The sequence below is a fragment of the Ahaetulla prasina genome, chromosome 4, assembly GCF_028640845.1.
Source record: "Ahaetulla prasina isolate Xishuangbanna chromosome 4, ASM2864084v1, whole genome shotgun sequence".
NCBI lineage: Eukaryota > Metazoa > Chordata > Lepidosauria > Squamata > Colubridae > Ahaetulla > Ahaetulla prasina.
The window spans coordinates 28,497,139-28,521,745 of record NC_080542.1 but is presented as its reverse complement, the minus strand read 5'-3'; the positions used below and the strand labels follow the sequence as shown (position 1 = coordinate 28,521,745).

At 42.8% G+C, this 24,607-nt stretch overlaps 1 protein-coding gene across 1 annotated transcript; it reads left to right on the top strand.

The window, feature by feature from the left end:
- The first annotated feature begins 10,673 nt into the window (after positions 1 to 10,673).
- LOC131198090 (prostasin-like) lies at positions 10,674 to 24,340 on the top strand. The gene is made up of 6 exons (XM_058182601.1): positions 10,674 to 10,731; positions 14,265 to 14,285; positions 15,402 to 15,561; positions 17,925 to 18,193; positions 19,600 to 19,769; positions 24,061 to 24,340. Exons 1-6 carry the CDS (start codon positions 10,674 to 10,676, stop codon positions 24,286 to 24,288), a joined length of 906 nt encoding a protein of 301 aa, XP_058038584.1. The 3' UTR covers positions 24,289 to 24,340.
- The last annotated feature ends 267 nt before the right edge of the window (positions 24,341 to 24,607 follow it).

Sequence of the window (24,607 nt, the reverse complement as noted above, 5' to 3'; positions counted from 1 at the left end):
GATATATTTAAGTTCATTTTATTCTATTGTGAACTAAAATAAACAAAAACTTGTCTTGAGTAGAGTTTTATTACTGCTAATTCCATAAACAAAATTCCATATTGCTAATATAATATTGCTAATTCCATATTATTTACCTGGCAGGGATAAAGACATGGCTTGCTTTTGCCTTATTGTGAAATGTTGTTTTATTTTATTTTATTTTATTTTTGTCTTTGTGTATGTCCATGACTATAATCCTGGGATTTCTAAGTAGTCTCTCATAGACATATTCCCCAAGTTTGACCTGGCTTAGCTTTTCAAAGATCAACCAAGGTTAGCTACATGCTACCTCATGAGCTGGGAATTGTCTTGGAACAGAAGGCAAGACAAGAAGCAATGGATAGAAACCAAGGAGAGAAGCAAATTAGAACTAAGGAGACATTTCCTGACAGTGAGAATCAATGTGGTCCAATCAACCAGTGGAACATAGGAGCTCAAAGATTCAAAGAACAAGAACTTCTTGGTTTCATTTTTCAACTCAAGAGTGGGGGAATATATAGAATTTGGCATGTTCTGTACAAAGCAGTAAGCTAACAATTCCAGTATCCATCTATATCCATTAATTAGAATAATTAAATGGTCAAGAATTATGGGAGGCAAGAGATAAGGAATTATATATGGGTATCAATGAAACACTATTTGGACATCTATACATCACATTTCAATATTCTTTTAAAATGATAGCGTAAGGCTGACAAGACACAACTTCTGCATCAATTATGCAATGTCCCTCATCCTTCATTCTATACTTGAATAATTTCTCCATTTGGAGCCCCATTTTCAGGATTGGTAGAAATATGGCCTTGATATATTTAAGTTCATTTTATTCTATTGTGAACTAAAATAAACAAAAACTTGTCTTGAGTAGAGTTTTATTACTGCTAATTCCATAAACAAAATTCCATATTGCTAATATAATATTGCTAATTCCATATTATTTACCTGGCAGGGATAAAGACATGGCTTGCTTTTGCCTTATTGTGAAATGTTGTTTTATTTTATTTTATTTTATTTTTGTCTTTGTGTATGTCCATGACTATAATCCTGGGATTTCTAAGTAGTCTCTCATAGACATATTCCCCAAGTTTGACCTGGCTTAGCTTTTCAAAGATCAACCAAGGTTAGCTACATGCTACCTCATGAGCTGGGAATTGTCTTGGAACAGAAGGCAAGACAAGAAGCAATGGATAGAAACCAAGGAGAGAAGCAAATTAGAACTAAGGAGACATTTCCTGACAGTGAGAATCAATGTGGTCCAATCAACCAGTGGAACAGTTTGTCTTCAAAAGATGCAGGTGCTCCATCATTGAAGGTTTTAAGAAGAGATTATTTATTTATTTATTTAATTATTTTTCATATTTTTATACCGCCCTTCTCCGAGGACTCAGGGCATAAATAAAACATAGATATCGAAAAATTTTAAAATACAATATTCAATTAAAAATCTAATTCAATAAGCTGCATGTTAAAATTGTTGAATAAAAAGTAATAATAGATTAAAACCCCTTAAGAACCCCCTAAAAAACCCTCAATATTAAAATTTAAAAAGATTTTACATGGGAGCTACAAGGCACTCCCTCAATTCCCCGTGCAGCCGCATTCTGCACCAGTTGGAGCCTCCTGGTGCTGTTCAAGGGGAGCCCCATGTAGAGAGCATTGCAGTAATCCAGATGGGAAGTAACGAGGGCATGAGTGACTGTGCATAACGAGTCCTGATCCAGGAAAGGGCGCAATTGGCGAATCAGGCGAACCTGATAAAAAGCTCCCCTGGCGACGACCATCAAATGGTCTTCTAGAGATAGCCGTGCATCCAGGAGAATGCCTAGATTGCGCACCGATTCCCTGGGGGCCAACGATTCACCCCCCACAGTCAGCGATGGAATTAGCTGACTGTGCCAGGACGCTGCTATCCACAGCCACTCTGTCTTGGATGGGTTGAGCCAAAGCCTGTTCGTCCCCATCCAGACCCGCACACCCTCAAGGCACCGAGTCATCACATCAACAGCTTCATTGGGGTGGTTCGGGGTAGAGATGTACAGCTAAGTATTTATTTATTTATTTATTTTATTTTTCATATTTATATACCGCCCTATCTCCCTAGGGACTCAGGGCGGTTTACAGGCAGATAAAAATACATATAAATACAAAATAAAACATCCATTAAAAAACTTATTCCAAATAGCCGAATAATTAAAAAGAACAGTATACATAATAAAACTCATTAAAACCAGTTTAAATTTAAAATCTAAAATCTAGTCCAGTCCTGCACAGATGAATAAATGAGTTTTAAGCTCGCGGCGAAAGGTTCGGAGGTCCGGAAGTTGACGAAGTCCTGGGGGAAGCTCGTTCCAAAGGGTGGGAGCCCCCACAGAGAAGGCCCTTCCCCTGGGTGTCGCCAGACGGCACTGCCTAGCTGACGGCACCTTGAGGAGTCCCTCTCTGTGAGAGCGCACGGGTCGGTGAGAGGTATTCGGTAGCAGCAGACGGTCCCGTAAATAGCCCGGCCTTATGTCATGGAGTGCTTTGAAGATCATTACCAAAACCTTGAAGTGCACCCGGAAGGCCACAGGCAGCCAGTGCAGTCTGTGCAGGAGAGGTGTTACGTGGGAGCCCCGAGGGGCTCCCTCTATCACCCACGCAGCCGCATTCTGAACTACCTGGAGTCTCCGGGTGCTCCTCAAGGGGAGCCCCATGTAGAGAGTATTGCAGTAATCCAGACGAGACGTCACGAGAGCGTGAGTGACCGTGCATAGGGCATCCCGGTCTAGAAAGGGGCGCAACTGGCGCACCAGGCGAACCTGGTAAAAAGTTCTCCTGGAGACGGCCGTCAAATGATCTTCAAAAGACAGCCGTTCATCCAGGAGGATGCCCAAGTTGTGCACCCTCTCCATTGGGGCCAATGACTCGCCTCCAACAGTCAGCCGCGGACGCAGCTGCCTGTACCAGGATGCCGGCATCCACAGCCACTCTGTCTTGGAGGGATTGAGCTTGAGCCTGTTTCTCCCCATCCAGACCCGTACGGCCTCCAGACAGCACTTCGATAGCTTCGTTGGGGTGGCCTGGTGTGGAAAAGTACAGCTGAGTATCCTCAGCGTGTCAAGGTTCCAGAAAAACCTCTTCTGCATAAAAAAACTCAGAAGCCATTGTTTTCCAGAGTTCTTTACTAGCATGAGGAAACTGGCACACGATGAGTGAAATTCCAAAACTGAATTTCCGGATTCTTTTCCCAGTTATACAAACCCCAAGAGTCCCACCCCCCTGACCCCTTTGATGGTCACATGGTCCCACGTTCTCCCAGTTCATTCGAATATCTTCTTGCCACTCTTCCTGCAGATGTGAACACCATCCGACCTTGACCGCTTGAAGAATGTTACCATACCCCTCAGCCCCCCTTCCTCCCTTCAGGGGAAAAATGTGGCAGCGTCTGGAACCCTAAAGTCTAATATGGTTTCCAGGCCTGACAGGCGTCCCCCCTTGGAAAAGAAGCTATATCCTAGGAAAGAAAACAAAGAGTTGATAAAGAAGAGTGTCAGTGGTCTACACTTCCCTTCTACCCCCCCTCCCCTCTCCAAGAGGTTTTTTAGGTTTGTCAGGGAAAGTGTCGTGAATTTGTTTAATCAAATTGTCCGCATTTACTTTCCAACTTTTGACCCAAGTAGATTCAGATAATGGATATCCCTTCCAGTGGACTAAATATTGTAATTGACCTCTGTATAGTCTAGAGTCAAGGATTTTCTTGATTTCATAGTGGGTTTCACCTTGGATTATCAAGGGTGGTGGGGGAGCGGCAGGTTGAGGTCTCAGACCAGACTGTCTAGCAGGTTTTAATAAGCTGGTATGGAATACCGGGTGTATTTTCCCCAACATTTGAGGGAGCTTGAGTTGGACGGTAACGGGATTAATAATTTTTACAATGGGGAAAGGACCCAAAAATTTTGGACCGAATTTTCTGCTGGGTATTCTCAACCTCAGATACTTAGTAGATAAAAAGACTTTATCTCCAATGCGAAAAGGGGGTTGAAGGGAACGGTGTTTGTCAGCTTGGGCTTTGTAATTCCGAGCTGTCACAGCTAAGGCCTTTTTTGTATTCTCCCAACCTTTTTTCAACGAATTCATCCAGTCCGTTAGGGAAACGGAAGTGGGGGGTTGTACAGGGAGTTCAGGCATTGGAACGAAGTCCATGCCAGAGGTTACTTGAAAAGGGGTTAACCCCGTGCTGCTGTGTACAGCATTATTATATGTGACTTCTGCAAATGGTAATAAATCTAACCAGTTTTCTTGTTGGTAATTTACATAACACTGTATGTATTGTTCTACCATCGAGTTTAATTTTTCAGCCGCTCCATTGGTCTGCGGATGGAACCCAGAACTAAGTCCTTGAGATGACCCAATGGACCGTAGGAACTCCCTCCAGAACTTGGCTGTGAATTGAACACCCCTGTCGGATATTATCCTTTTAAGAACTCCATGCAGTCTGTAGATGTGTTTGACGAAGAGCTTTGCTAATTTTCTCGCTGATGGCAATCCACTGCACGCAGTGAAGTGGGCCTGTTTAGAGAACAAGTCCACTACGGTCCATATCACTGTATTTCCTCCACTAGGTGGGAGTTCAACAATAAAATCCATGGCAATCTCTTCCCAGGGTCTGGTGGGTTCGGCTACGGGTTGTAGGAGTCCAGGGGGTTTCCCTGGTCTGGACTTCATGGTGGCGCAGGTAGCACAGCTCTGGACATAGTCTTCGACATCTGATTTCATTTTTGGCCACCAGAATTGTCTTCTAGCCAAGTGGAGAGTCTTTAAAAATCCAAAGTGACCTCCTAGGCGAGAGTCGTGGCTTCTCTGTAGTATAGGCAGCCGCATAATGACGGGTACATAAATCTTGGTTCCTTTCCAGGGTATCCCATACCTTAAGGTGAGGTGTGGCAAGTTTTCTTTAAACCAAGCATCATCAGTGAGTGCTGATTTTAATTCCGCTAGTAGTTTATTTGGTGGGATGTTAGTACTACGGCGTGATCGTGGTCGAGTAATTGCTTGGCTGGCCGGTTCGCTATCGGGAATCATCGCATGTATTACCTCTTCGCGTTGGCTGTCAAATTGTGGTTTCCTAGATAGGGCGTCAGCCAGTAGATTTTGATCGCCGGGGATGTATTTGAGGGTGAAATGGAACCGTTTGAAAAACTGAGCCCATCGAACTTGTTTGGGAGAAAGTTTTCGAGGGGTTTTTAAGTATTCGAGGTTTTTGTGGTCGGTCCACACCTCGAATGGTTCTTTTCCCCCTTCAAGGAAGTGTCTCCAGGAGAGGAGTGCCCAGCGCACTGCAAAGGCTTCCTTTTCCCAAACTGCCCATCTGCGTTCAGTGTCTGTCAGTTTTTTAGACACGTACGCGCAGGGCATTAGATTGTTGTCGGTATTCCGTTGTAATAAGACAGCGGCTACTGCTACATCACTTGCATCAGCTTGGACCACAAAAGGTTTATTTGGGTCCGGGTGTTGAAGAATTGGTTCCATGGAGAATAGGCGTTTTAGGTGTTCAAAGGAACGTTGGCAGTCCATTGTCCAAGGTAGGGGTTGGGTAGGTTTGGGTTTGGTGGTTAATGGTCCAGTTTTTAACAATTCTGTTAATGGTAGAGCTACTTCTGTGAAAGAAGGAATGAATTTATGTAAAATTCGCGAATCCCAAGAAGCTTTGAAGTTGCTTACGTGTGCGTGGCGGTTGCCAATCCAACACTGCTTTTACTTTTCCTGGGTCCATTTCGATACCTTTGTTTGATATCCGGTAACCTAGGTAGTCTAGGGATTCTTTATGGAATTCTCATTTGGAAAGTTTGACATATAGTTTGGCCGCTAGGAGCTTTTTAAGGACTTGTCTGACCAATTTGATGTGTTCTTCGATATTGTTTGTGTAGATAAGAATATCATCTAAGTAGACAAGAACTCCATTGTAGAGGTGGGGGTGCAGGGTTTCATTAATTAGTTGCATAAAAACAGCTGGAGCTCCTTGGAGGCCAAAAGGCATGACACGGTATTGGAAACTGCCCAAGGGGCAGTTGAAAGCCGTTTTCCATTCATCACCTTCCTTGATGTGGACCCGGTAATAGGCTTCCCTTAAATCCAATCTGGTGACAATTTTGCCTTTTGATAAGTGGTTCAACAAATCATGCACAAGTGGTAAAGGGTATGTGTTTTGTATGCAAATTGCATTGATATTTTTGAAGTCAATACACAATCTAAGCGAACCATCTTTCTTTTGTTTAAATAGCACAGGCGCAGCAACAGGTGATTTTGCTGGTTCAATGAACCCTCTGGCTAGGTTAGTGTCAATGTATTTTCTTAGTTCAGACATTTCGGCTGGTGTCATTGAATACATTTTGGGTTTTGGTAATTTTGCCCCCGGGTGCAATTCAATTGTGCAATCAGTTTGTCGGTGGGGGGGTAAGAGGTTACATTCATCCTCGCTAAAAACTTCTGATAAATCCATGTATGCTTTAGGGATGCGTGGTTCATTAGGAGATGGATTGGATATGGTGGTTGTTGGTTCCCTCTGGTGGTCATTTTGGATAAGGGTTTTTTTTTTTGATAGGGGGAATTGGGTCTACGGGTCTGAAAGTCCATATAATTTTCCTGAATCCATCCTCCCATTTGATTGTGGGTTCCCATTTGTCCAACCAAGCTAAACCCAGGATGATGGATTCTGACATCTTGGGAATTACTATGAATCTTATAAGTTCATGATGGGCTCCAATTTCTAAGCGAACCAGTTGTGTGACTTGGGTCGCTGGAACGCCACCAATCAAGGTTCCATCTACTTGGTGGAATTTAATTGGGTGTTTTAAGGGAAATGTTTTTATACAGAGTTGGGCAACCGTAGAGGTTGAGATTAGGCATCTGGTGCATCCTGTGTCCACAATAGCCTCTAAATCTTTTTTGGCCCCTCCCCCTGGAATAGCTAAGTTTACTTTGATAGCAAATGGAGGAATGGGTGCACTCACCATTGGGTCGTTTTCTGCTTGGCTTGAGTCGTCAGGAGGTGAATTAGATGACGGAAGGTCAGTAGGGAGGTTTATGGCTTGTCTCGCAAAGCAACTGGTATTCGGATTCCTTCGAGGGGGTCTGCGTGGTTGGGTAGCAGTTGGTGGGCGATACTGTGGGAGGGGTGTTGGGGCTAGGCAAACTGACGCCCGATGTCCTAGTTTTCCACAACGGTAGCATTTGATTATTGTTGAAGGCTGAAAGGTGGAGGGTGTGGTTGGTCTTAAGTGGGAGGGTCTTGTAAGTGGTCGTTGTGGAGTTGTAGTTGGTGATTGGCTTTGGAGGGGGTTGATTTCTCTGTCCAGAGCGATGGACACGTTGTACCAGTCATTTAGTTGTTCTGGGATTCCTCTGGTGGAGCAGGCTTTTCTGATGTTTTGATTAATTGCGTCTTTGAAATAGTGGAGGACGATGCGTTCTGGCCAATGTCTAAGATTGCCAGCAACTCTTCTGAAATTTTTTGTTTGTTTGTTTGTTTGTTTTTGTTTTCCAGAGTTCTTTACTAGCATGAGGAAACTGGCACACGATGAGTGAAATTCCAAAACTGAATTTCTGGATTCTTTTCCCCAGTTATACAAACCCCAAGAGTCCCACCCCCCTGACCTCTTTGATGGTCACATGGTCCCACGTTCTCCCAGTTCATTCGAATATCTTCTTGCCACTCTTCCTGCAGATGTGAACACCATCCGACCTTGACCGCTTGAAGAATGTTACCATACCCCTCAGCCCCCCTTCCTCCCCTCAGGGGAAAAATGTGGCAGCGTCTGGAACCCTAAAGTCTAATATGGTTTCCAGGCCTGATACAGCGTACAGTTGGTACCTCACACCAAAGCCACTGATGATCTCACCCAACGGCTTCATATAGATGTTGAACAGAAAGGGCGAGAGAATCGACCCCTGCAGCACCCCACAAGTGAGGCGCCTCGGGGCAGACCTCTGCCCCCGTCAACACTGTCTGCGACCGATCGAAGAGATAGGAGGAGAACCACCGATAAACAGTGCCTCCCACTCCCAATCCCTCCAACCGGTGCAGCAGGATACCATGGTCGATGGTATCAAAAGCCACTGAGAGGTCTAACAGGACCAAGGCAGAGGAACAACCCCTATCCCTGGCCCTCCAGAGATCATCAACCAATGCGACCAAAGCCGTCTCAGTGCTGTATCCGGGCCGGAAGCCGGACTGGCACGGGTCTAGATAGATGGTTTCATCCAGGTACCGGGGAAGCTTTCATGCCAACACACTCTCAACAACCACACTCTCAACCCACAAAGCGGAGGTTGGAGACCAGACGGTAATTAGCCAAAATAGCCAGGTCCAGGGAAGGCTTCTTAAGGAGGGGCCTCACCACCACCTCTTTCAAGGCAGCTGGGAAGACTCCCTCCATCAAAGAAGCACTAATGATTCCCTGGAGCCAGCCTCGTGTAACCTCCTGAGTGGCCAGCACCAACCAGGAGGGACATGGGTCCAATAAACATGTGGTAGCATTCAACCTCCCAAGTATCCTATCCATGTCTTCGGGGGTCACAGAGTCGAACTCTGCCCAAACAATATTCTCAAGACCTGCCTGCGTCAACCCGCCTGAATCCACCCAATCGGCATCCAGCCCATCCCGGATCTGAGCAATTTTATTGTGCAGATACCTTCCAAATTCTCAGCACGTCCCTGCAAGGGGTCCTCCCGAGCCCCCTGAAAAAGAAGGGAACAGGTCACCCTAAACAAGGTGGCTGGGCGGTTATCTGCCGATGCGATTAGGGCGGAAAAGTATTCCTGCTTTGCCATCCCTATCGCCACTAGATAGGCCTGAATATGTGACCGTACTAGTGTTCGGTCAGATTCGGAACGGCTGGCTCTCTAAGCGCTCTCTAGGCGTCTTTTCCGGCGCTTCATCTCTCTTAGCTCCTCGGTAAACCAAGGAGCCGGTCGAGAGCAGCACCAGGTCAGAGGCTGCAAAGGCATGACGCGGTCCAAAGCCCCCGTCGCCACCCTTTCCCAGGCGGCAACAAGTTCTTCGGCCGAGCCATGGGCTAGATCCTCAGGAATCGGCCCAAACTCTGTCAGGAACCTACTAGGGTCCATCAGGTGCCTGGGGTGGAACCACCGAACTGGCTCCGCCTCCCTGCAGTGTGGGTTTGTGGTTTGAAAGTCCAGGCGAAGGAGCAAATGATCCGTCCATGGCAGGGGAGTAATAACTAAGTCCCCTACTTCCAGATCATTCAGCCACTGTTTCGAGACGAAAATCAGCTCCAGTGTGTGTCCCCCATTCACTAACTGGGTCAGGTCCAAGGCTGCCATGGAGGCCATGAACTCCTGAGCTGTCGACGATATCTCGCCTACTGACGGCAAGTTGAAATCCCCCATGACCATAAGCCTGGGGGTATCAACTGCCGACTCGGCTATCACATCGAGCAGCTCAGGCAGGGCTGCTGTCACATGGCAGGGAGCCAGGTACGTGACCAGTAAGCCCACCTGTAACCCTTGGCCCCATCGCACAAAGAGAGACTCACATCTGGTTGTCTGCGGGATAGTGACCTCCCTCGGCTCCAAACTCTCATTAATAATAACCACCACCACCCCACCCCTGCCGTGAACCCTCGGCTGATGAAATGCTCGGAAACCCGGTGGACATATTTCAACGAGGGGGAAATCCCCCCCCCTTCTGTGCCCAACCAGGTCTCTGTGATGCCTATCAGGTCCGCACCTCCCTCTTGTATCAGATCTGAAATGAGGGGGGTGCAGCCATTTGTTTGAAATTGTATCAGGTCTTCTGCTTGAGCAGAGGATTGGATTAAAAGACTTCCAAAGTCCCTTCCAACTCTGATATTCTATGTTTTATGTTAAATAAATTAGTTCAGATGTGATTTTTTAAAATAAATAAAATGTCTCTTTCTGTGTGTCCATACATGATGTGTGCAACTCCTTCTAGTACCATGATGGTGAACCTTTGGCAAGTGTGCCACTGGTGGCACATGGAATCATATCGGTGGGCATGCGAGCATTGCCCTAGCTCAGCTCCAGTGTGCATGTGCATGCCAGCCAGCCAATTTTCCACCAGAAGTCAGGAAATAGGCTGTTTCTGGCCTCTGGTGGGTGGGGGGCATTTTTGCTCTCCCCAGGCTCCAAGAAAACCTCTGGAGCCTGGGGAGGGTGAAAAGCAGGCCTAACGGGCCCACTTTGCCTTCACATGCCAAAAGTGTGGGGAGAGTGGTGGGGTTGCATGTGCATGCACGGGGGCGGTGCACATTGAATTATGGGTGTGGCCATGCATGGGTATGAAACTCTCCCCCCCCCCGTGCTCCCCTCACTTTTGGCATGCAGCAGCAAAAAGGTTAGCCATCATTGTGCAAGTATATTTATTTTATATATTAAATATATATTTACATCAGGTAATTATGTTTCTATGGACATTTTTCTTCTTTTTTTCTTTTCTCTTGTCTTCCAGACTAAATATGCGTAGGAACAAAGGACAAAGGTAGGCGGAGAAGGAAATGCTTCTGTCAACTTTATGGCCCAGATAGCAGTAACTGAAATAAAACCACTTTCCCGGAAGGAGACCAATTCAAAGGTTATTTCAGGAGGGAAATACCTGAGCGGGGAAAGGACCATGGCACACATTCCCTCTTCTCTGGTGGTTTGGCTGCAGCTGATGTTGGAGCTACAAGGTGACAGATGGGGTCATGGTGGGTCGGGTGTGAGAAGGGAAAATAGGTGTCTTCGGTATTGACTGCAAGAAGAAAAACAGATCTGTAATGTCTATTTAGTGTAAAGCTGAGGCCTCTTTCAACTGTGCTAGAGAGCAGGGATTAACGTTTCAAAGAAAAAATTATAATTTCCCTAATGCTAAATTCCTTGAGAGCTGATTCAACGTAATGTTACCACAGTAGGAATGTAGATGCTCTACAATCTCAGAGATGTTCTGGAAACAAAGGGGTAAAAAGAGATGGGCTTCCTACAGCAGTCTTCCCCAAATTGGAATCTTGATAATTTGGTTTATAACTCCCATTATTCTTTACACAGGATGGCCATGAGGTTTGGGATGATTTGGGAATTAAAATCCAACAAAGCTTCAAACCATTATTTATATATATATATATATGTAGTCTTTGGTTGTTCAGGTTTTCTCCCGTGTAAAATTGGAAGTGTCTTGGCGACGTTTCGATGAAGTCTCATTCGTCATCTTCAGGCTTCAGCTTCGTGCTTCTGGGAGCAGTGTGTGATCGCAGCTGTTTCTTCCTTTTAACTGCTAGTGGGGGTTTGAACTGATTGGGTGGGAGTTTGGCTGTGCTCTGATTGGATGGGGGGTTTTTTGTGCTCTGATTGGCTGGGTGTGTGTCCTGTTTGGGTGGGGGCTTGGTTGTGCTCAGTTTAGTCTGTGTTGCAGATGGATTTGAGCTGGTGAGCTGCATAGCTGTTGTTTGGATTTGTGGTCATGTTACATCTTTATAGTGGGTGTCAGTCTGCTGCATGTATGGATTGGAGGGGTTTGAAATGGCTAATATTGCAGCTGCGGTCTGGCTTCTGGTCCTTGGTCGTGCTTCATGATCAGTGTGGGTTTGGGTCTGCTTTCTGGGTGGATGTGCGGTGGTGACATCCTGTGTGGACCTCGTGAGTGTGGGTCTGGTGTCATTCCTCATGTTAGGGACTCGTTTGTCAATAAGGGCAGGTTTCCAAATGGCTGGTAGGCGGGAGGTATCATCTCGTTTGTTCATGCTGTGTGGGCGTTTTTCTATCTCAATGGCTTCTCTGATTATTCTGTTGTTAAAGTGTTCAGTTTTGGCGATAGTTCTGGTCTTTTTAAAGTCAATATCATGTCCTGTGACTTTAAAGTGTTGGACCAGGGAAGAAGTTGGTTCCTCTTTTTTGAATGAGTTCTTGTGTTCTTCAATGCGTGCACTTATTCTTCTGTTGGTTTGTCCAATGTATGTGGAGGGCCAGGCGGTGCATGGGATTTCATATACTCCTTGATTTTCTAACTCAATTTTGTCTTTGGGGTTTCTTAGGATGGTGGATATTTTTTGGTTTGTGCAGAATGCTGTCTTGATGTTGTGTTTGTGGAGGATCTTGCTGATTCTGTCTGTGGTGCCTTTTATATATGGGAGGAGGGCTGTGCCGTTTTCTTGTTCTCTGTCTTGGATTTTAGTGGGGTGTTCTTTTTGGATTAGTTTGGTAATCTTATTTCTTTGGAATCCATTGGATGTTAGTACATTAGTGAGAGTGTCTAGTTCGGTTTTTAGGTGTTGTTCGTCAGCTAAGCATTTTGTTCTGGAGATGAGTGTCTTGGCTACGGAGTTGATCTGTGCTGGGTGGTGGTGTGAGAGTACGTGCAGATAGCGGTTTGTGTTTCCTTCTGGTAGATGGTGTGTCCTAAGGAGCCATTGGGTTTCCTGTAGACTAAGACATCCAGGAAGGGAAGTTGGTTGTTAACTTCTGTTTCCATGGTGAACTGTATTTTGGGGTGTAGGCTATTGAGGTGTGTGAGGAAGTTGTCAAGTTTTTCTTTCCTGTGTGGCCAGATTATGAAGGTGTCGTCTACATATCTGAGCCAGAGTTTGGGTTTGTGATCAGATTTTTCTAGAGCTTGGGTTTCAAAGTGTTCCATGTAGAGATCCATCCAGAAAGCAGACCCAAACCCACACTGATCATGAAGCACGACCAAGGACCAGAAGCAAGACCGCAGCTGCAACATTAGCCATTTCAAACCCCTCCAATCCATACATGCAGCAGACTGACACCCACTATAAAGATGTAACACGACCACAAATCCAAACAACAGCTATGCAGCTCACCAGCTCAAATCCATCTGCAACACAGACTAAACTGAGCACAACCAAGCCCCCACCCAAACAGGACACACCCCCAGCCAATCAGAGCACAAAAAAAACCCCATCCAATCAGAGCACAGCCAAACTCCCACCCAATCAGTTCAAACCCCCACTAGCAGTTAAAAGGAAGAAACAACTGCGATCACACACTGCTCCCAGAAGCACAAAGCTGAAGCCTGAAGATGACGAATGAGACTTCGTCGAAACGTCGCCAAGACACTTCCAATTTTACGCGGGAGAAAACCCGAATAACCAAAGACCTACATATATATATATATATATATATATATATATATATATATATATATATATATATATATATATATATATATAAACAAAAAAGAACAACAATACATAATATACATTGACATAAAACATATATTCCTTCTTTACATCAGCTTCGTTCCTTATTCTTCTCATATTTACATCCTTATTCCCCTTCTCGTTTCATTTAATTATACTTTTCTTTTTTTGTCCTGTTCTCTCTTGTTTCTTTTTATCTTCTGTCCTATCTATCCTTCTAACTATTCATTTTCTTTCATACCTTGCCATTTTATATACATGTATATATAAGCTATTCACCTTTTTTCATCATCTAGTATTTTTAGTCTCTAGCCAATTATACAATTTGTTCCATACTATGTAATATTCTAATTCTTCTTTTTCTTTTAACTCCTTTGTTAGTTTATCCATCTCAGCACAGTCCAAGATTTTCTTTATCACTTCCTCCTCTGTTGGTATATTCTCATTTTCCCACTTCTGTGCGTATGCTATTCTGGCGAGCCTCAAACCATTATTAGCTAGCAAAAGTTATCTAGAGAGCTGCAGGAAAAGTTATCTTGCGTATTTGTGGCAACATAAAGCATTTGTTTTTCAAAAAGAGATTCAAAAAGAGAAAACCCCATCTGGGTACTTAGAAATGATGGCTGAGAACTATGGTGTGTGTAGATTGAGCTTAGTTCCTGGTTTAGCTCTCTTAGTTCATTGACATGGGAAATAAAAAGCAGAAGTTTTGCATTGAAACCCCAACCTCAGTGATATTCACGAATGAATCATGTCTGTGATAGATTAGAGAACAGAGAAGGAGAAACATAGATTCTGAAGATTTGCAGTTATTTTCTACATGCTCAACTGTACCTCCTGGGAAATATTCTTGCAAGATTTCACCCATGAATATCTGTTGTTTTGATGCAAGAAGAAAGTGCATTCTCAAAGAACCTAAGTAATATAGTGGACCCAATTACACACATTTGGTATAGGTGATCTTTGATTTAGGAATACAATTGGGACCTGAATTTTGGTTGTAAAGTGAGACAGTCTTTAAGTGAGTCATGGCAAGACTGAATCAAATTCTTTTGCTTTTGTTTCTTCAGGTGCTGCTAAGGTAGAAGCAGGTAAGTATTATGCTTCAATAAAAACCTTTCTGCAAAGGAAGAAATAGATATTAAGTTGCATAAGACCTTAGGGATTGTACAGACTTAAAAAATCCAACCATTCTTCTATACAATTCTTCTTCAGTGACAGACATTGTTAATGGTCCTAATTATTCTTCTCAGACATTCTTCTGACATACAATATAAAGACTCTCACGACCCATGGTTGACTGCTGATAACTACACAGATACATCCATGTGGTTTTCATATGGACACATGGAAGGGATTTGTCTTTGACTTCTTCCATGACATTTTCTCAACCTCCCAATCTAGTTCACAATATTGGATGTCCTGGTGGTTTCTCATCTAAATTTTAACCAGGGTCAACACATCACATTGACACTATAACTTATTATTAATCGGAAACAAGCAAGATTTCTGCCTGTGGACTAGATGAATCCCAAAGTATATAATTTTAAAATATAACTTTGGCTACAGATGAGCCCAACCATTTGGTAGTGGTTTTCTACCAAATAGAAACCACTTTCTCCAATCTGAAAGGCACTAGAAGCATTGGACTACAGCTTCACCACCCCCAGAAGGTACTCACTGTTAAACACAGAAAAAAGGCCTTAAGCTGGTAACACACTAGGTGACTATTTATCAAATCTATATGTGGACAACCAATAGCTCCAAGGCTACATCCAGCCCAGATCCATTTTTCCAGCCTTCAGTGGATGAATATTGAAAATTAATGATTTTGTTATTCCGAAACAAAACTACTGGACACCCTAAATTAGATTCCGGATTGTTTTGGTAAACAAATGATAAAACTGGAAGAACAGAGAAACTCTCACACGCCTCCATGCCTGATGTGGTTTTGGCTACTTGGCACCAATGCCCCGTTTTTGCAGCTCTGTGTGCACTATCTTCGTTTTCCAAAGTTTTCCAGCACTGTTCTGTAGCATAGGCACTGGATTCTAACAGCATTCAGCCAACATTTTCATGTATAATGTGGGATGTTAATAGAAATATTTTAAAGCAAATTAACATTAAAAGGGAAAATATTTTTACCAGTAGACACGTTGTTGGATGGTCATGGTATTCTTTTTGCTGTAAATCTTCTTTCCTCCCAGTTTGCGGGCAGCCTGTGACATCACGGATTGTTGGAGGGCAAGCAGCTCTTGAAGGAGCATGGCCCTGGCAAGTCAGCATTTTTCAAGCCAGCAAACTGATTTGCGGAGGTTCCCTCATCAGCTCCAACTGGGTAGTATCTGCAGCTCACTGCTTCAATTCGTGAGTAGATGTTAGAACCAGGGATTGGTTCTACTTATCTTTACTGCTGGCTTGCATCGTGCCCACACATGGGTGCTTGCTCCGCTCGTGTGCACACATGCTCTTCTGCACATGCGCAAAAGCTTCTGCACATGCGCAGAAGACTTTTGATGATGTTTGGGTCAGTGGGCGGAGCCTCCTGCCAGTTTTACTACCGGTTCTATAGAACCGGTCCAAACCGGGCTCAAACCACCACTGGTTAGAACATTAGACACTACGACACAGGCAGTGTCTAGTTTTGCTCCAGAGGCAGCTGGAAATTAGGCTGACTGATTCTGTCTTCAGAGTTGTGGGTCTCAAGAAGTGCAGTCAGGCAATCAAGGAAAGGCAGAAGAAGCAGAATGCTGGGTGTGGTGGCTAAATGGTCTTCCCATCAGGCAGAGTAACAAGACTGCCCAACTGCTGTATAATGCCAGAAACATAAACTAGGCCAGTCACACAGCCTCTCTGAAACTCCCCTAAATTAGCCAACTAGGGTGAGGTGAGACAGATCTCCCAGTCCATTCATCTTCTATACCAGGGGTGTCAAACTGATGGCCCATGGGCCAGATGTATCATATGCAGGCCACACCCACCCTGGCTCCGCAAAGGCAAAAATCATCATGATACATCGTGATACGTCACATGACGCGATCAAGTTTGACACCCATTTTCTGTACAGTAAATGGCCTCAAACACTGATTTGGAAGCAAACTGGCAAAGTATTAGAAAAGAGGAATAAAGGTAGTCCTCACCTTACAGCGACTATTGAGCACAAATTGTTCAGTGAGAAATTTGTTAAGTGAGTTTTATGACTTTTCTTGCCACATTAGTTAAGTGAATCACTACAGTTGTTAAATTAGTAATATAGTTATTAGGTGAATCTGGTTTCCCCATTGACTTTGCTTGTCAGAAAGTTGCAAAAGGTGATCATATGATCCCAGGACATTGCAATCACCAGAAACGTGCATCAGTTATCAAGTATCTGAATATAACTCACATGACCATGGAGATGCTACAATGGTCAAAAGTATGAAAAACGGTCATAACTTTTTTAGTGATGTTGTAACTTTGATTGGTCACTAAGTGAACTGTTGTGAGTTGAGGGCTACCTATAGAAGAAAATAACCTCTCTTCATTTTTAAACCTAAGAAAATGTCAAGTTTTGCAAAGTCCAGCCAAATGCAATGTTTTCTGTTTAAATCAGTGCTTCTCGGCATCAACTTGACGCTAGCCGGGGAAATCTGGGAGTTAAAGTTCACATATCTGAAAGTTGTCGAAGTTGAAAAACACTGGTGAAAACTAAAGGCGGCTTAAAGAGTATCTTGTAAATTTTTGTAGAATTTTATTCATACAGTTTTATCTTTTAATATTATGAGCCTCCCAGAGTTACCTTGTGGTAAGATAAGTAGCCAATAAATTTGATAAATAAATAAAGTGAAAACATCCCAGAGAAAAGCAGATTCAGACAATTATATTATTGCTTAAAAAAAATAAAACATATTAACAAATGTAACACTTGCAGCTTTTAAAATACACTTCTTTCAGCAGAAAAATTCTTTTCCTTTGGTTGCATTGAAGAGAAAAGAATAAAATGTTGATCCTCAATAATTTCTCATGTAGAAGGACTCGGCATCATAGCTTGAATCTAGGGAAGGAAGGACCTTATTGACTCTTTGCAAGAAATAATGGAATATCATGGACATTGATGATGGACACTAACGATGTCCAAATGATAAACAAGAAAAGTTATTTCCATAACCTATCCGTGGCTTTGCAGTGGGGGGAGAAATAGATTCCACGGGCACAATTTGATCCAGGAAACTTAATCTACTATCTTACTAAGGTGTGTACAATAGTAATTTTAATCAAAGAGTTGATGAGTTTTCAGCTCCAAGGGTATGAGCCGTGGTGGTGCAGTAGTTAGAGTGCAGTACTGCAGGCTACTTCTGCTGACTGCTGGCTGCCTGCAATTTGGCAGTTCGAATTTCACCAGGCTCAAGGTTGACTCAGCCTTCCATCCTTCCGAGGTCGGTAAAATGAGGACCCAGATTGTTGACTTTGTAAACCACTTAGAGAGGGCTGTAAAGCACTGTAAACCAGTATGTAAGTCTGCTATTGCTATTCACAAATATGGTTTAAAAAAATCAAGATAGCAATTCTGAGGGTGTATTCAAACACTCTTCTCATTTCTTATATGGACCTTATGCAGGAAGCACATAAAAAGTGGGCTGAATTTGGATCACACTGTCACAGTCACCATTATGGTTGGGTTTCTTTTTAAACCACATTCTACAAACACTCTGGCAAAAGCTTATATTTCACTTTTGATTCTCAACTTTCAGCCCTGGAGCACCCTATGAAATACAGTTGGGTGCTTATAAACTCCAGGACCCTTCTCCTAATATGGTGACATCGACCCTTAAACGTATCATCTCTCATCCTGGCTACAAGGAACAGGAGGGCTCCAGTGGGGACATTGCTTTACTGGAGCTGAATTCCCCAGTGACTTTCAATGACTACATCCTTCCCATCTGCTTGCCAGCATCTTCTGTGGAGTTTCCTGCAGATACAAAATGCTGGGTCACTGGATGGGGACAGATTGGGTCTTCAGGTGAGGAAAACTGGAGGAAGCATGTTTAATTGTTCTCAAAGAGAACAGGCTGGAATATGTGTGACCATTTTTTGTTTGCTTGTTTGTTTGCTTGTTTCTTCCTTTTCTGGTGCTCAGCCAGACACATTTTTATTTGGGAAAAGAAAACTTTTCCCAAATAAAGGGAATAAAGCCGAGGCTGCTTTTCCTATGTGGGTTTTAAAGGCTTTCCATAATCTTCCTCAACGTGACTTGATGTGTGTTGCAGTGGTGGGTTTCCAAAAAATTTTTACTACTGGTTCTGTGAGTGTGGCTTGGTGGGAGTGGCATGGCTTGGTGGGTGTGGCAGGGGAATGAAATTGTAAAATCTCTATTCCCTCCCCAATCCAGGGGAAGGTTATTGCAAAATCCCCATTTCCTCCCAATCAGCTGGGACTCAGGAGGCAGAGAATAGATGGGGGCGGGGCCAGTCAGAATTTTTACACCAGTTCTCCGAACTAGTCAAAATTTCCACTACCGGTTCTCCAAAACTGGTCAGAACCTGCTGAAACCCACCTCTGGATTCTTGGTTGCATCATAGACCGCAAAGTCTTTATGGGAGTTGTCATGGAGTAAAGTAATATGATCCATGGTGATGCAGTGGTTAGAATGCAGTATTGCAAGGTAATTCTGCTGACTGCTCCAGTTCGATTCTCAAAGGCTCAAGGTTGACTCAGCCTTCCGTCCTTCCAAGGTCAGTAAAATGAGGACCTAGATAGTTGGGGGCAATATGCTTACCCTGTAAGCCACTAAGAGAGGGATGTAAAGCATTGTGAAGCGGTATATACTTTAAGTCTAAGTGCTATTGCTATTGCTAAACGGAGTGAGGAAGTCCATCTCTATGAAAAGTTTGGTTTTATTTAATTTATTTTGAACAAAGAAGAGTGATAGAACTGGAGAACAAAAGAATATAGGTGAGTATCTATCAAATTAATCTATACATGGAGAGGTGGAAAAGAGAATGGTAGGTTTCAAAGTGCAGATGAATTGCTTGCACTGACCTGGAAAGGATTAGAGTACTAGTTTGGGAAGATTAGAAAAAAAATTTTTTTGAGATATCATTGAGGGTAAACTAATGGAAACCTTTTTTCAAATACATGTTTAAAAATACAGGGAGTGCAATTTTTCATGACTCCCAACAATATATAATAAGAAACAAGATTGCACAAGTGGCAAGTTGTATTACACAGCATAAGTACACATTATAAACCTGCCCAGATGTTGCTGAAATACATTATAGATTTCCCAGAATCTTTCATCACTCATCTTCCTGGTTGGGGCTGCTAGGAGTTGTGGTTTAGCAACATTTGGAAGTCTACATATTGTGCATAAATCTATCGGTCTTTGCATTCTAGGAATGAAAATTGTCCCATTTTTCTCTTCTACAGCAAACTTGCCACCACCCCAAATCCTTCAGCAACTGGAAGTACCAATCGTAGATCGCAAGACCTGCAACGATCTCTATAATATAAGCAAAGGATATCAGTTACAAACTGATCTTGTCAATGCTGATATGATCTGTGCAGGGTACAAAGAAGGTGGAAAGGATGCCTGCCAGGTAGGATGTTCTAAAATCTATTCTTTAGACAGTCAAAATGACATGCAAAGATAAATACTGAGCAACTAAAAGAAAGTTCTATAGGTATCTTCATTGTCCTAGGAAGGAGTTAAATGTATTAGGCATTTGTTATAGGCATTTGTTAAACTGATTCAAAAGACCAGAGGTACAAAAATATGGGCCACAATTTCTTTGGGCTTCTCCAGGCTAAAAGTAACCTCCACCTCTGGATCTCTTCAATGATAAAACTTTTTCAAATGCATAAAGAAACATCTGCACCACAGGTGATCTATTCTTGGATTTCTGAACATGAAGAGAGATGATCACTATTCAAAGTGATGATTAAGTAATATGATCCATCAGGACCTCCCTCTTTTTTTTTTATTTGCATTTATATCCTGCCCTTCTCCGAAGACTCAAGGCGGCTTACACTATGTCAAGCAATAGTCTTCATCCATTTGTATATTATATACAAAGTCAACTTATTGCCCCCAACAATCTGGGTCCTCATTTTACCTATCTTATAAAGGATGGAAGGCTGAGTCAACCTTGGGCCTGGTGGGACTTGAACCTGCAGTAATTGCAAGCAGCTGCTGTTAATAACAGACTGTCTTAGCAGTCTGAGCCACCAGAAGCCCACTTCTGGATCTCTTCAATGGTAAAACTTTTTGAGTAGGAAGTTGTTGGGTGGAGGGATTATAGGGAGCAGGTGCCTTGGGGCAAAATGGATTACTTCAATCTTGAAAAGAATGGACTTGGCCTAAACCACTTTTCAAGAGTGGTCCTTGAAATGAAATGCAAAGCTTGCTGCGACCCTCAACCTGATGGAAAGTATGAGGTACTGGTATAGATATAATCAGTCATGGAGTTTTTCTTTCCTATCTTAGAGAAGCCATCCCCCAATGATCAGTTCTCTTTTACCCTCTGGAAGGGCAAGAAAAAAAAGGGTTCCCACCAGTTAAAAAAGGAGAAAAAAATCATAGTCAATAGTTATGTAAGTTTCCAGGCAGTCAGTCATTCAATTTCATATACCTAGAAAACAGCTTTATGAAACTCAATAGTGTTAATTTCTGAGTACGTCTTCCTGCTGCAATCACAAAATATGTTTAAACTGTTTAAAGAATTAATCTTTTTTACAGTATGCTGAATCATAATAAGGGAACTGGGTTAGCATAATTTGCAAAGCCATAACAACACTCAGTCAGAATAAAAGTTTTAATATTAGGAAATTAGGAAACTATTATAAAAGCTTAAGTATTAGGAGTATTAGGACCTTGTAATTCAAGGCCAAGAGTGACTTCAGAGCACAGTGTTGGTTTGCCCCCAGTTTGGACCAGTTCTATAGAACCGGAAGTAAATCCAGCAGGAGGCTCCACCCACTGACCCAAACATCATCAAAAGTGATCTGCGCATGCACAGAAGAATGTGAACTGGTAGTAAAGGAAAGTAGAACCCACCCCTGGACGTAATGATATGTGGGAGACAGGAAGAACAACCACAAACTAGGCCAGGGCAGGGTTGTCAAACTCACGGCCCATGGGCCAGAGGCATCACATGCTGGCCACACCCATGCCCAGTTTAGTGAAGGGGGAGAAAGTCCCGATATGTCTGTGACACCACGAGTTTGACATGCCTGAACTAGGCAATAATCAGATCAGAGGCAGATGAGCCCTCCAAATAAATGGGACATGACATGTCTCAAAAAGGACCATGGAGAAGAGATGTTCTTTCAGACTTGAAAGATTGTTAATGTAACCGTACAATAAAAATAGAGCTAGCACTCCTGGGTGAACATCTTGTCTGAGCTATTTCACAAAGATGACAGAACAAAAGTAGTTTTGGTCTGCAGTTGTTTTTAAAGCAACTGCATCACTTCATGCAGCTGTTTTAAGAAATTGCAGGCATGGGCCACATCCATGGCTTTCATAATTCCAAAGCATTTGGCACAATTTAAATTCATAGTTCTGCTTAACATGTTGTCTATGTGTATTTGTCAAGAGATTCCCATCATAATTGAGGAACAGCAATATATATTATCTCTGACACACTCCACCTCCTAATCAACTTTGGCAACAAGGTTGAGGGAAGATGGGGAAATTATTACATAAGTGAGTATTTTAATATTCATTTTTACTATCAAACTTTGGGATTTATGGCTGCTTGTTGAGATGCACCTTTATAAAACAAGCTGAGATTTTTCAATTATATTTTTACAGCATCTGTAAACAGAGGGTGGACTTCTAAAGGTTTAAAACAGATGAAAAGTGTAAGTCCACTGACATCCAGAAAATACATGTGGTCACTTCCGGTACAATAGAGATCTATTGCTCATTGACATCAAGATTTGATACGTACTTATTCATGCCCTCCGGGTTCAATGAGGTTTACTAATCTATTCAGGAAGAGGAATAGTTAACTAATCTGTTCTCAGGAATTTCACTGAGAACAAAAACAAATCTACCAGATATAATAAATGTCAATAAATTGCAATCTTCCAAAAATAGTAAATGTCAATAAATCCATTGGGACTTATTTTTCAGTAGAATATAAAATTTTGCTCTAATTCTTTCCATGTTTTTTTTTTCCAAAGAAGAAAACTTTCTAGTTTAAGGAAGTTGAAGTTCTCTTTCAATGATCTATACAAGTTCTCATTTTATAGGGTATTTCCCATCAGCAACGTCGATAAATAGTTTTTTTAAAGAAATATTTTAAAATTAAAACTGGTAGGCTACCATCAGCAAAATTAGGACAGAAAGAACATGATTTGTTTCAAGTTAGATAAAATTCTTCAGATTCTTCAAAATTAAGCTATATCCTGACTTCATGGAAAAATCTTGATAACTTCTTGGCAACTTCCGTTCATGCAGAAGATGGCAAGTCTCTTTGTTAAATCCCCTTAGACTTCCTGCATTGGCACTCACGGTGCCCTCCATCCTCCAGTCTTCCTGCACCATCAGCAGATCTCCAAGTCTCTCTCCCCCCCCCCCCACCTCCCGCAACTCACATGCAGTCACTGCCAGCCGTCTGAGAGCCTTCCCCAGCCTCATTCACCCATCCCCATGGTTCTACCTCCCTGTGCTTTTTACTAAGACTCCCACTTTTCACTTAACCATCATGTCTTGGGGTTGCAACAGTAACTGGTACTGGTTGGATTACTATCACTAAATGATGCAGTCCTGTGACATCGCACTTTACAAATATATCATTTAATGATAGTGATTCCAGTCCTAGTTGCCATTGTAATTTCAAGGACTACCCGCAACTAAAAAAAAAAAAGCACTTGAAAATGTCACGGTGTTTTGCACAGCAGCTCTTTCCATGGGTTAGGTCCATATAAAGTGGACAGAATTGGAGAAACTTTCAGAATGATGCCATTTAATTCCCTTTCTTTACACATGGCCCAGCGTGTCACTTGCTGGCAAAACACTTGGCTTTAGCTAAGATTTCCTCATGTGTTTATTTCCCAGTGCACTCCTAATATAAACAAGAGGCCTGATATGAACATTAAGCCTGGGGAAGATTGCTGTATTTTGTCTGAAGGTGCTTTAGCACCGCACAAACAACGTTATTGCCTTCATTGAGGTGCAGCATCAGTGCTATGTATCTCATTGAGAGTCATTTATTTATTATTTAAATTTTTATACCGCCCTTCTCCCGAAGGACTCAGGGCGGTTCACAGCCAGAATAACGCTCTGCGTTATTTATAAAGAGATCCCTCTGCACATCCAGTAACTGGAAGACGTTTCTATGCCAGTCCAGAAGCAAAACCAAGAGACAGATTTATTTATTTCTTTAGAAATTTTTATTTTATTTTATTTTCATTTATATCCCGACCTTCTCCGAAGACTCAGGGCGGCTTACACTATGTCAAGCAATAGTCTTGTATATTATATACAAAGTCAACTTATTTCCCCCAACAATCTGGGTCCTCATTTTACCTACCTTATAAAGGATGGAAGGCTGAGTCAATCTTGGGCCTGGTGGGGCTTGAACCTGCAGTAATTGCAAGCAGGTGCTGTTAATAACAGACTGTCTTACCAGTCTGAGCCACAGAGGCCCTAATTGGGAGTCTAACCTCATGAAGATATTGAATGGATTCGATCTAGGTCTTTCTGCATGCAAATTTTATTGCACTGTTACACAGGGAACAAGGGATAAAAGTCATGGGTAAAGCAGCGATCTTATATTGAAATAGGGACTACAAGAAATAGATGCCCTGAAAACCTCATTCCTATTTCACTGAATATTTCTTATCAGGAAGTTACCCCCTTTATTCTCTTTTTCTCCATAGGGCGATTCCGGAGGACCCTTAGCTTGCAAATCCAATGGGGCCTGGACACTGGCTGGGGTGGTCAGTTGGGGGGAAGGCTGTGCTCAACGCAATCAAATTGGTGTCTATACATCAGTGCCTTTCTACCTAGATTGGATCCAAAGCTATATAAATATAACTAATGGTGGACTTTCAAACTTTCCCAGGGTGACTTCTCTTTTGCTGATTTTTGCATCACTCTTCCTGTGAAAGACACATTCTGAGTCACTCCAGAGATGAAATCTGTACCAGCAACACTGTGAATCTACTTTCCCTTTCAGCAAGCTATTGACCAAGGGATTTATCATGTCAGATTTTTTTTCTGGAAACAAGATTTATATACTGTGTTTCCCCGAAAATAAGACATGTCCAGATAATAAGCCTAATTGGGCTTTTCAGCGCATGCGATAATATAAGCCACCCCTGCAAAATAAGCCCACCAACAACAACTATTTACATGCTTACGCAACTGGTCCTGCCATTTCCTCTGGTTGCTTGCCACGCAACCAAAATGAGGAGGTGAGGTCGT

Bases quoted from the DNA above. Each gene is read 5' to 3' on its own strand.
- LOC131198090 (XM_058182601.1), top strand. From the start codon at position 10,674: ATGGCACACATTCCCTCTTCTCTGGTGGTTTGGCTGCAGCTGATGTTG. The intron at 14,286-15,401 runs GTAAGTATTATG...CTTTCCTCCCAG, and splicing joins TGCTGCTAAGGTAGAAGCAG to TTTGCGGGCAGCCTGTGACA. The intron at 19,770-24,060 runs GTAGGATGTTCT...TTTTCTCCATAG, and splicing joins GTGGAAAGGATGCCTGCCAG to GGCGATTCCGGAGGACCCTT.